The following is a 12,580-nucleotide window of genomic DNA, read 5'->3' as shown; positions in this document are numbered from 1 at the left end:
TATGACAGATGATGTGATGTGGGAAGGAAAGCTTGCCCAGCTTGTTGAGGTCATATGACAGATGCATTTTGAGTACAGTCATACGATGGGTTGGTGGAGAGGCTACCCTACTGCAGGCTGCTGCATGGGTGTCTGTTTGTGAACCTTGTCTTTCAGTAGGAGCTCTCTGAGCTTTTGGCGATCATTGAAAGTACGGGTTTGCCTGCAGCAGGATAACCTTTTCCATCGAGTGAGAAGCTGCTGCCCTCTTAATGCATGAGGTACCTGAAGCACCCAGTGGGTTGGGAGAAATGAGTTGTCCTGTGCCAGAGGGATGAGACATGTAGATCTGTACCACAATCAAATTAAGAATAAGGTATTAGCATTGTATTTTACCTCCCTTTAGTTCAATTGCTAGCTCTAAGGAGAGAGAAGGAACTGAAAGTATGAGGCCAGTGGTGAATACAGATTATCAGTAGTCCTCAACCCAGTAGTGGAAAATCTCTGATCTGTGGTCTTTTCTGCTTTGATTTATTTCAGGGAATGTCCATTTGCCCAAAATCTTCACACTTCAAAAGTTTTATTTTCCCTTCCTTGTTCCTTAGGTCACTGAATATTAATAGCACAGAATAGCACCATTTTCCCCAAAGATCTTTTTATTTTTAAAACTTTTAATTATTTTATGGATCAGACTTCTAAAGCAACCAGTTCCCAATAGGGTAAAAAACACAAAGAAGGAGGCATATGTCTATATAAGAAAGACAACTCTATCTAGAATTTATACCTATAAGACTTGCTTAGTGGCATCTCCTACGAAGAGAGTACGTTTATGATTAATTTTGCAGGATTGCCACTTGGAACTCCCTCTATACTTTAACCATAAATTGTGAAATGCATTATGAAAACTGCTGCTTCTGATAGCTCAATCCTGATTGATCTGATCAGTCCTTTTTAAAAAGTCTCTTCATTACCAGTGTGTGTTCTGAACTTGATGGTGAGTGTGGCAGCCTCTGAGTGATTGATAGTTGATCGAAATAGTGTGGTGTATATTTTTACAAAAATACCAATTACACAATATGAGACTAGAAGATGAGAGTAGGAACATTTTATGTTCCTGTATACTGGTTTTGTTAAAAATTCAACTTGTACAACCTGAAGCAGACCTCCCTCCATTTTTTTACCTCATCAGTTTCTAAGTGTTCCATATAAATCCTATTTTCTATCTAGCTATTGCTGACTGGCTCCTGGCTTCAACACAAGGCTGATTACAGTGCCAGGAAATGTTCCTAGGTTTTCAGTTCAGTAGTAGCTGAGTAGCATAATTATTTTAGGAGATTAAATTACAGGCAGATGGAGCAGATCCAGTCTACATGTCTTCTATAGAGGACTAGCCAAACACACACGATAGCCACACCAGACTACTGCAGTCTCTTAGCAACTGTCATCTACTGATGGTCTTGCCTGATGGGGAATTAGGACATTGTTCTGTCCCAGCATCCCTTCAGACAAAACTCTGGGACTTACCAGTACAGGAAGAAAATGAACAGAGGACTTCCTTCTTCTTTTGTTTTCAGGAGTTACGTCTGTGCTTGTTTCTTCTTTCCCCTCTGAAACACTTCTTACTACTTCTCTATTTTCCATGATTTCTGGTTGAATCGTTCCTTATCTGTTTGTTGGGTTTCAAGGGTTTCTTTTTTTTGGTCTTTTGGTTGAGTATGGGGTATTACAGTGAAGCTTTTGTCTATCATGGATATTCCTGGAATTTGAATCAGCTTTGCAGGTTTGAATTGCACATATGTGGAGAGAAACAAGTGGTGCTTCGGCGAGCTAATTTTATTTTTAATTCATAGATAGTTGTTTCTGGCATTAGAAAGTTGATTCCCCTAATTGAGAGAAAATTAGCAGAGTGTGTGTTTCACAGCGAACAAAACCTAGCTTTAGATCCCGCTGACAAGGAATGCACTTCTTCAGAGATGTAGGATGTTGATATTCCCTGCTGATTGTGCTGTAGAATATATAGTTTCACATTGTATTTATCTGTTCATCCTGACCTGAATCATTCCTGCCTGAGAGATTTCCAGAGTCTCACAGTGACTTTTTATACCATTCTCACCCTTACCCACACTTGTATTCTGGAATTCTATGCTCCAGTAACTCTTTTAGTTTAATATTTCTTGATACTCAAGCTGTTCCTAATTCTTACCATGTAATACGTGTAGTATAGGGCGTAACTACAGAGAAGATGGTGTGAACTGAGGTAGGGTAAGAAGTTAAAGCAGAACAGCTATTCCTCACTGAATGTCTTTTTTTTAACTTAATCCACTTATAACGTGGACGGAATACTCACTGCATGGCATAAAAGTGTCCACATGAGAAAATACTATGAAATAGGTACTCCACGCTGCTTCTCCGTATGAACAATTTACTTGTTTGTCTCTCCAGCACAGCTGACAACAAACAATCCTGAAATGTCACGCTTTTTACATTCTCATGATCCAATTTTCATTCTTTATCATTCTAATAGATCCATAATTGGAGCCAAGAGTATCTGAGAGGACTAATTATACTGCAGCCATAAAAATTCTCTTTCACTCTTTTGGCCACCTCTCTTTTTGAATCTTTTGATTCCCCATCAGTTTGATAAAGTTAATGCTTCCCTTTCTTTTCAGATCATTAAAAATACTATTTGTTGAAGGATTTTGTCTAGAATATTAATCAACTCTGATCTTTTCTAGCCTTGATGGGAAAAATGTCACAAATTAATTTCTCAAGTGGCATTAACATTGCACGCTCTTGGCAGAAATTCACCTCTCAGATGTTTCATTTTTAATTCCTTGCATGTTTCCTTGCATGATCAAAACTGACTGAAGACCCAGTGATGCGTATCAAGGGGCATATACGTTTGCTCACCTGAGTTCAGTTGATAGCATAATTTTGTTTTAAGAATTTTTCTGTAGTTTGTATGCCACAGATTTCTCCTAGCTGTATAATTGGGAGACATAAATTATCGCACTTGTGCTGATTTCAATTTAATTTAAAATGAAGTCACAAAGACTTCATAATTTATTCCTGCAGTTTTGTCAGCTCAACAACATGTAGGCCAAAACTGAAACTGACAGTAATTTCTTGGGTATCCCAAAACATAAGGAGGATATTCTGTAAGAGATCACAGGAGAAACTATATACCACTCATATAGTCTTTAATGAATTTGTAGTTACTACTTGATCTCCTCACTAGTCCTCTTTGGAAGTTCTACTATGCTCATATTCAATTAAATGCTTCTGTTATCTAAAATCTTTTCATATTCGTGTTACTAAATAACTAATAAATTAAGGAAATTCCTCTTTTTATTAGAAAATGTTGAATTTTGCGGAAATGATTTATACTTTAGTACCTTTAAGCTTGACAAAGTAAGAAAATGGTTTAATTTGTATGTCTTTTTTTGGAAGCATACTCAAGTTTTTGTTAAGTGAATTTTTCGAAGAAAACAAATCAAAGCCTGTAATTTAATATGGGCTGTCTTTCATTTCTTACAACGAGTTTAGAAAACTAAAACCTTTTTTGGATTACACTGACAGCAATGTATGTGAAAACCTCTGGGATTGCTGTTCTGTCACCAAATAGGTTATCATACTTTGAAAACTGTCTTAATTTGCCTAGGTCAAGCATTCTTCATAATATTTTCTTAGCAGTTTACGTTAAAAAAGTTTAAGCATTTCATTTCATTGCATTTCTCACCAGGCTTAACTGATACAGTTGTATTGCCAAGTTTAAAACTAATAATAGACACACTATAATTACGTCCGTAGTGAGATATAGTGAGAGAAAATCTTTTAGAATTTAAAATAAGTAATCTTTTTCTTTGCTACCAGTAAGTATATTACTTAGTTATATATTCCTTGTGTAACTGAGTTTTGTTGTTTGCATTAGAATCTCGTCCTTTGTCACTTCCTGTGAAAACCATGCTGAACTCATCTGAAAGCTGCAGAAGTCCTGAAGAAAGAATGAAGGAATTTATTGGAATAGTGTGGAATGCAGTTAAGCGCCTTACACTTCAGGTAAGATGAAAAGGAAGTAGAAAAAAACCTTACGTCTTCCCAAACTTTATGATACTTTTTATGCATCCTAGTGCTTTTTATTAGAGGGTTTTTAAAGGAGCTCCCAAGTTTTATTGTCTTCTTTCAGTAGTTTCAAAGTCTTAGAGAATGAAAAATAAAATATAGATCTTTGGTAAATTAAACAAAGAATGCTTTCGTTTTAGAATATTAGTTTTTGAAATAGTTTTTTATATCTAAGGGGAAGATCCTTAAAAAAATTATATGAAGAAAAAATGCTTGTCACACTTTTCTGTATTATAAACATAGCTATACACATTTTTGTCCATAGTTAGATTTGCAGAATACCTTCCTTTCTAAAAATATTTGAGGAAAGTGTATATGATAAATACTTTCTTGGGGTGTATGATACAATATGATGTTATACAGTGATGGCTCAGTTGCTTCCTTGATACCTTTTCATAAAGGACAAATAGATGACCACTCAGATTAAACCATTTCATCCTAGACTGCTCTAGATTGCGATCGCTGATCAGTAAAAGCAGAGTTTTCATGTAGCAGTATATATGCATACTAAACACAAAAAAGGCCATGTTAAAAGTCCAGTGTTAGGTTGCATGATCAAATACTAGATGGCTTAGAAATGCTAGAATTAGGACTCTGTTCTTCCAAGTATGTATCAAGTGCCTGCTTAGATATTACCCTACTTAAAATTATTATAATCTGTGCCTTTTGAACAGTACATTCTATGAGATTGGTATTTTATGGTACACCAGCATATAGTAGCAAATCTTTTTTTGTGTTAAAATAAAAATAAAAAAAATACACCACCCCCATTTCTGACAGAAAGTAATCGTTGAATGCCTGTTTCTTCTTCCTACCAAGAAATATATTTATTTATATACAGGCTCATCCCAGAACCTGTGTGTGTTTTACTTCTCTTTCTTGCGGAAAGTACTTTGGGTTCAAAATATTAGAAAGTTTGAAAGTTTAAGTTTTACCTCAGCAAGAACATCAGACTTGTGACTTGATTGCAGAACATACTGCAGTTGAGGATACGCTTTCTCTTAACTCTTTTTAGTTTTCAGCCAGCTCTTTCATCATTATTTCATGAGTATTTTACTTGTTTTCCCTTCTTTCTTAATGTTGTCTCCACTGGAGATTGAAATGGCTAGATCAGGGGAGTCAAGAGAGATAATTTGTAAGCTGTTTGAAGGAAGCAGTGTATTTTTGTTATGTGTCTGGGTGGTACCTAGCACAATGAGACTGCCTATATAAATGAGGCTTACAGTTTGAGTCATAGTAAAAGTAATAGTATAATAATGAGGATTATGAAGAGCTGGATCCTTTATAAATGGGGAAAATTGAATCAGGACTAAAATATTCTGCTCATATGTTTTTCAAGGTACGCTTTGTTACATGAGCAACCAGCAAAGTGAATTTGTTGAGATACTGACCAGCTAAAAATGAAGTTTGCCTGTTACCAAATAGGAGAAAAAAAAAAAAGGTTGTGTTCAAACTAGTGGGTTTTTTTGTGGAGATGAAAGCTGATGACCGTGATAGGCACGTGTTTTCTCAGAGAGTAATTTGTAAATATGTTGCTGCTCTGACATAATACACTCACGGATTAGAGCTAATACTGGCAGAGGATTTTTTTTGTACTAGATACTCTTTCTGGTGTTTGAGGTTCTAGATTTATTTACTTTTTACAGGGTTTTTTAGTAAGGTACTCATGCTTTCAGTTTTCATCATTATGAATATGAAATTACATTTTTAGCTTTTATCTCTGTAAAAATTAAATTGCCCTATGAATTCATACAACAGCTTACACATTCTGATATGTTTCATCCTTATGTTTTGATCATACTTGGTAAAGTGTATGCCAGTATCTTGCCAGAAGGACATTACATGTTACCAGTGAAAAGTTTCAACAGACTCAAAGGAAACACCACAGGAAAAGTCCAAGAACGTGCTTCCAAACAAATATGCAGTAATCCTGCTTAGTGAAATATGAAGGATTTATAGATATGCTTGCAGTTCTTTTTATTATTGCTAGTAGTCTGTATGTCTATTTTATTTAAATACATTTTTCAAGACACAAATGCATATATATAGCTGTTTTCCTTCAATATCAGCCTAAATGGGAAAGCTGAAATTTGTGCAAGGCAATGTACAGAGGATAAGAAGATAAGGGTTATGACTCTCTTTTTCAGTTCAAGTACAGTATGATATATTTATTTTATTAAACACATAAATATATTTACATGTTAAATTCATACAGATTTTCTGTATTTTATTATCATTTGGCATGAAAAAGGCAAATTTCTAGAATATTTTGTCTGGTTAAATGCCGGAGCACTTAGACTCTAAGGTTTTTTCTAAAGTTATTTTCATGTTCCTGGATCTTTTATTAACATGATTGTAGAACAGAGAAGTCTGTAGTTGTCGTCAGATAAAACAGAACTTCATAAATTAAAATCATCAAAGGATTATTCTTTTAGTGGAAGTTTGAGTAAGTAAATGTGTTTGGAACCAAAGTAACTGGAAAGTTTATTTTGGATCCAAAGCTGGTACTTGCTTAGCCCTAGCCCTGGCTTGCTCATGATAGAATATTGCATGAAGATTTTGTGCATTGAAGTTGTGGTAAGCTATTAGTATTTAAGTGAAAAGACTTTCATACTTAACTGTAAAAAGTTGTTTTTATTATTTAGTTGTTGTAGGATTTTATATGCAGCCTTGAAGTCTTTTTGGCAGTTACGCTGTGTAGGAGGGTAATACTCACTTTTCACGTGTTCTTCATACTAATAGTTGCTAAAATTGTGGCGCAGTATAAACACAATTATTTTTAATTGGTTGTTAATGCTGAATTCCAGTGAGAATAATGAAGGATCTGTATTAAAAGCAAATGAATTAATGAGTAATGTTGCAATGAATGCCAACTAAATAAGAGTGTAATTATTACATATAAAACTTCACCAGATATTCCACATGCCTTTAAATATCCCTGAAATTATTTGAAAAAATGAGTCTGTTTCCTGAAATTATTGAAAATAATGTTTTCTTTAAAGCATATAACTTGTACAAAATTTCAGTCAAAGCGAAACATTGATTGAAAGAACAGAAATGTAAGGATGAGATTGACTAAAGTTCCTGTTCTTTGAACAGTGGCCTTTATTCATGGGTTAGGAAGAGATTCTGTGACTTGTAACTTAGCAGTTACAGCTTTCAGCAGTTACGAGGTAGGATGATTTCTTAAGCTGGTTACTTACCACAAACTTGACAAAAAATGAAATTTTCCTAACTAAATAAAAACTTTTTAAAATCAAGCTTTCTTAGAAAAGAATAGGAATACTGTGTAGTGCTAAGACACTGTGTTTTAAGTGGTCAGAGAAAATGCAGCTGGTCCTTATTATACTCATCTGTATGTACAGGTAGCCTGCTCTCTTAGTTCTCTTACTCATTTGCTCTGCTTTCCATTTATATAATTTTTACTTTTTGTCTAACTTCAAAACAATTTCTGGCCTGCCTTTTTAAATTCTAACAAACAGTGCGTGTCTGGCTCAACTGCAGATGGTCTAATTGGATAGAGCTAATTTGAATGTCAGAGGCTGAGGTATGGTCTTATAATAATGACTGCAACAGAACCCCTACGTAAGATGTGTAACAGTGGTTCTTTGCAGTTTTGGGAGTCATTGCAAGATTATATTCTGTATCTGAAACTCCCAGAAAAACACATTAGCCTTTTTGATGAGAGCATATGATGGATGATGATTAATGTGGAGAGAGGCCACTTCCCAGGAGACACCTTTATGTGAGTGTCACCTTGTGGGTCATCTTCAATGCCTCTAATTGGTTTATATAGCTATAAAATGTGGGTTAGGGAAGGGAACCTCCTTGTGGTATCGCTATCATGAAAGGCTGTAAAGACACTTCTACAACCTGTCCCTCTTCATTGCACTTGTGCAGGATAACTACGGAGTGTCACTTGTTTTGTTTCATTCCCTCCCACCCACCCTCCTCACTTAGGAAGACCTAATTCTCCTGCAGTATATATTTCACTGTTCTCTCTATCAAGCAACATTCTCTTTTTATAAAATATGAATTAAAAATACTCCAGTATTTTCCAGTAACTTAATACTTTCCTTATTATACAACAGAGATCTTAAAGTCATTGCACTTTTTTAGGCTTATATATTAGTAAAAGCTTAGAGCAATATGCTTTGCGTAACTTTTTAAAAGTAGAAGGGAAAATAGTGCTTACTTCATTGGTTTATCATTAGTGTACGTTACTTAGCATGTATAGGCCTTGACATAATAGAAATGAAAATAGGGGGTGATTCTGTTTCAAGAATTTGTAATAATTCCTTCTCTTTAACACATGAATGTGTTCAGTATTGGCAAAAGAACACGTTGCTACCAAAACTGAAATAAGATCCTTGAAACAGAAAGGATGTTGCCATGGAAAAATGAAGTAACACTCAGTGCAGCTGCAAAGCATTAATGAATAGGATATTTTTTTAAAAGATCATTTGTGTTTGGTGTGGCTTGGAGGGTCCCAACCAGATGGTTTCCATGAACAGGATCTGACCCCCAGCTTGAGGACTTCTTACTGGCAGATTACTTCATTTTCTTTCCCTTGGATTGTCAGATCCTTACATTAATGCAAGATTTACTGCTGCAGGTTTATATTCAGTTACATAAATCAGTCACATTTTTACATTAAATTCACAATTTTAGACACACAGTTTAACAGTTATTTTAAAAGTGTAAAAAGATTTATATGATAGCTTTAATATATGCTATTGATGTAGTTTAATTTTAAGATATTTGGATTACATGTATTTTAAAGCACTTTCCGATTGGTGAAGCAACTGTAGCACACATTGCCACTTTTGTCCAACATATGATGCCATCATTTTAGGTGCACTCTTCCATTCCTTCACTGGAACTTGTTATTAGACAGATCACCAGATTCTGTCAGATAAATGTACAGATTCCATTGAAGTTGATTGTTGTGTGTAAGCAGAATCTGCCTCTGAGAAGTTCAACAGGTGCAATTCAATTTTGCACTTATTGGGCCCTTGTGCATCCAAGTTAGCAATTTCTTATGTAATTATAATAATTGCATGATTTGCCCTAAAACGTGGAATTTTGCCATATGTTCATTGTGTTGGCCTTTGAAATCTTGCAATAATGTTTTGCAAAATTCATTTATTCATTAAAACTTTTATTAAAACTTTAAATGAAACCCAAGCAAGCAAACCATATCTGTAAGCAAATCTGTAATATTACATATGGAGGGCCTGATGCCATCATGTAAACCCCACCAAAATTCATAGTCCAACTCCCATTCAGCTGTTTGAAAATTAATGGCAAAGTAATACCTATGTAAACAGGAATTTCCCTGAGGAGTTTGAAAGAGTGAAACTGTTGTCATTCCAGTTCAATATTCTTGATACTGCAAAGTAAAATAAAACAAAATGATCTGAAGAACTTGTCTTCAGTACAAAGCTGTACTGAACTGTAAATTAAGTGTAAAAACTCTACTGAGTATTGAGATCTCTTCTCAAGAGTACTTTGTAAAACATCTCCAGTAGATCCTGCTGCTGGTAATGTGATGAAGTATAGTATCTCTCCAAGTTGGTGGAATTTTTGGATTATTATTACCACATGGTTTGTATATCCAGGCAGCATTTGATGTTAATCATCATGGATATATATATGAAGAATGGATGATTTGTTATAAACTGTTTACTCAGCAAATGCACTGATAAAATAAAAGTTATACTGATCATAAGTTCTTTTGTCATCTATTTATCATTATCCTACAATGGCTTGACCTGCAACCTATTACTAATAGACCAGAAAACGATGTAATGTGTCACAGTAAAAATCTTTGCAAATTGACACAATGACTAATTTACCAGTTTTAAAAAAAAAAATCCAAATCTGTTACATCTGTAACAATACACTGTTGCTTTTCATCCAGTATAAATAAAGTACACTCTGCAACCTTGGATCAATAAACTACTTATCAAAGATGTAATTAACTTCATTTTACAACTCAAACAGTTCTAAAACTAGAAACAAACACAGACTTCACGTAACAAGGTATTTATTTTTGCAAAATTCTACTTTTATTTTTCTGCAGTGAATTCTTGTCAGTTTGTCTAAGCAAAAGGTCACAAAAATGCTGAAATAAAGATGAAGATCTGTGTTCTCCTCACTAGGCTGGCAAAGTACTTATGGTGCTGAGGAATTCCAGCTCTATTGCAAATCACTGTTACGGTCTTGAGGGACTATTAGCCTTCAGGGGAGGGTATGGAGTACAAACCTTGGTTATCAATTTTAAACTGTGATGTCTTTAATGATGTTAAATTGAAATACTCTGTTATGTAACTTTACAGCAAACAAATGTTGTTTTATCACAGCTACAAAAAACATCTTATGTCCAACATTTTGTACACTAGACTTTTCCAAACAATGTGAAGAAATGAACTGGATCATAGTTTGTGCTCGCTTAACAAAGTGTTCAAGTGTGCAGGCTGTTAGGGCTATTACTTGTAAGAGCGAAGGAAGACTAACAGTCTGCAGCTTACACCGCCTCTAAGTTAACAAGTAGTGATGAGTTCAGTTCTTAGTTTGGGCTCATTCAGCCTTGCTAGAAGCTCATAAGGAGATGGCAGAATAGAATCATAGAATCATTAAGGTTGGAAAAGACCTCTAAGATCATCAAGTCCAACCGTTAACCCAACACCACCATGCCCACTAAACCATGTCCCTAATCGCCTCATCTACACGTCTTTTAAATACTTCCAGGGATGGTGACTCCACCACTTCCCTGGGCAGCCTGTTCCAAGGCCTGACCACTCTTTCAGTAAAGAAGTTTTTCCTAATGTCCAGTCTAAACCTCCCTTGGCGCAACTTGAGGCCATTTCCTCTCGTCCTATCGCTTGTTACTTGGGAGAAGCCACCAACCCCCACCTTGCTACACCCTCCTTTCAGGTAGTTGTAGAGCACGATGAGGTCAGAAATGTATCAGGGTAACAGCATTGCTTGAAAATAAAGAAAAAAAAAGTGCTATTTAATATGAAACCATATGCACGACTTCTGAGTTGCAATGAAAACAGGACAAAAGCTGCATGAATTTTGTGAACTTTATTCATTTCTCTTTCTCTTTTTGTATGTATGCATCTATCCATTTGTTTTAAAGTCAGTTTTTCACTAAAGTTTATATTTTTCCTAGTTTATCTGATGATCAACCTTTTTATACATGTTCATTACTGTTGACTACAAAGCAAAGACAGAATTTTCCTTGAAATAGGTCTTTATAGAAAGTAACAGCATACAAAATGTTGGTTAGTTCTAGAGGGTTAGCTATTGCTAACAAAAGCTAATGAACTGCAAAAAGAGGGCTTTCTCAGCTTTACTGTGAGAACAATTATGCGTCTTGTAAAAAGCTGTTGAAACGTAGATAGATGTGTGTTCGGTTTATATGGCAACACCTTTCTGATCAAATTTACAGACCAAAATGACACTTTTTCTTCCCTCCTCTTCCATAATTGTAATTTTCAAGAATATATTATTTTCCAACATTTTGTGTCATCTTTCTTAATTCAACTAAAAGCTAAGACTATTTTCAATCAACTGTGATGGATGAGTAAGTTGAGATTTTGTACCAAGATGAATACTCCACATTGGGGAAAAAATGGTAATCCGTTTCTGAAAAATCTTTCTTGGCTTTGTTTTTTCAGCTTGAAGTGCAATCATGTTGCGTATTCCTTCCGAATGACAGCCTGCCTTCCCCAAGTACTATTGTGTCGGGCGACATTCCCGGGACTGTGCGAAGCTGGTACCATGGGCAGGCCAATATGCCTGGCACACTTGTCGTCTGCTTGCCCCAGATAAAGATTATGAGTGCTGGACACAAACACATGGAACCATTGCAGGAAATCCCATTTGTTGTGCTGAGACCCATCCTGGAAGAAGGTAGTGTGATAAACTCAAAAAAGCTTACTCTTTAATTTCCATTTTTAACTGTTACGAAAATTATCTTCATTTTATTTTGAAAACTTCTGATATTGTCCTGCTTTTTTAGCATTATGTTATGTATTATTGATGGTTAGAAATACTAATGACAAGGTTTGCCCCATGGAGATCAAAGTGAAACTCATCATCAAAGACCTAGTTCTGTGATATGTTTTGTATGTTTGGTGAAGCCAAAAGAATTCAGAAGTGCAATTTTTACCATCATTGCTTTGTCATTCAAGTTACTGTGTAGCCACAAACAGTTGGTTTGACACAACAAGAGGGGGCAGCGAGTTGTGAATTCCAAGGCAGAATGGAGGCAGGTTAGGAAAAACTTCTCATGCCACCTTTTGCTGGGGGAAAAAGAAAAAAAAAAGAAAAAAAGTCTTGGATCTAACATTCAGATTGGACATTAGGAAAAGGTTCTTCACTGAGAGGGTGGTTGGTCACTGGAACAGGCTCCCCAGGGAAGTGGTCATGGCACGAATCCTGTCAGAGTTCAAGGAGCATCTGGACG

At 35.4% G+C, this 12,580-nt stretch overlaps 1 protein-coding gene across 1 annotated transcript in view; it reads left to right on the top strand.

Annotated features, from left to right (window-relative positions):
• LOC104076000 (vacuolar protein sorting-associated protein 13B-like) overlaps positions 1-12,580 on the top strand; it is a gene marked incomplete at its 3' end in the record, with an annotated part of 62,886 nt that overhangs the window by 35,021 nt on the left and 15,285 nt on the right. The window contains exons 4-5 of the mRNA XM_009576691.1: positions 3,911-4,038; positions 11,790-12,024. Coding sequence (XP_009574986.1) covers positions 3,911-4,038; positions 11,790-12,024 — 363 coding nt within the window. The remainder of the gene's footprint in view (positions 1-3,910; positions 4,039-11,789; positions 12,025-12,580) is intronic.

The sequence above is a fragment of the Fulmarus glacialis genome, unplaced genomic scaffold (assembly GCF_000690835.1).
Source record: "Fulmarus glacialis isolate BGI_N327 unplaced genomic scaffold, ASM69083v1 scaffold10464, whole genome shotgun sequence".
Taxonomy (NCBI): domain Eukaryota; kingdom Metazoa; phylum Chordata; class Aves; order Procellariiformes; family Procellariidae; genus Fulmarus; species Fulmarus glacialis.
Note: the sequence above shows the minus strand (reverse complement) of the source record. Positions and strands in the feature narration are given on the sequence as shown.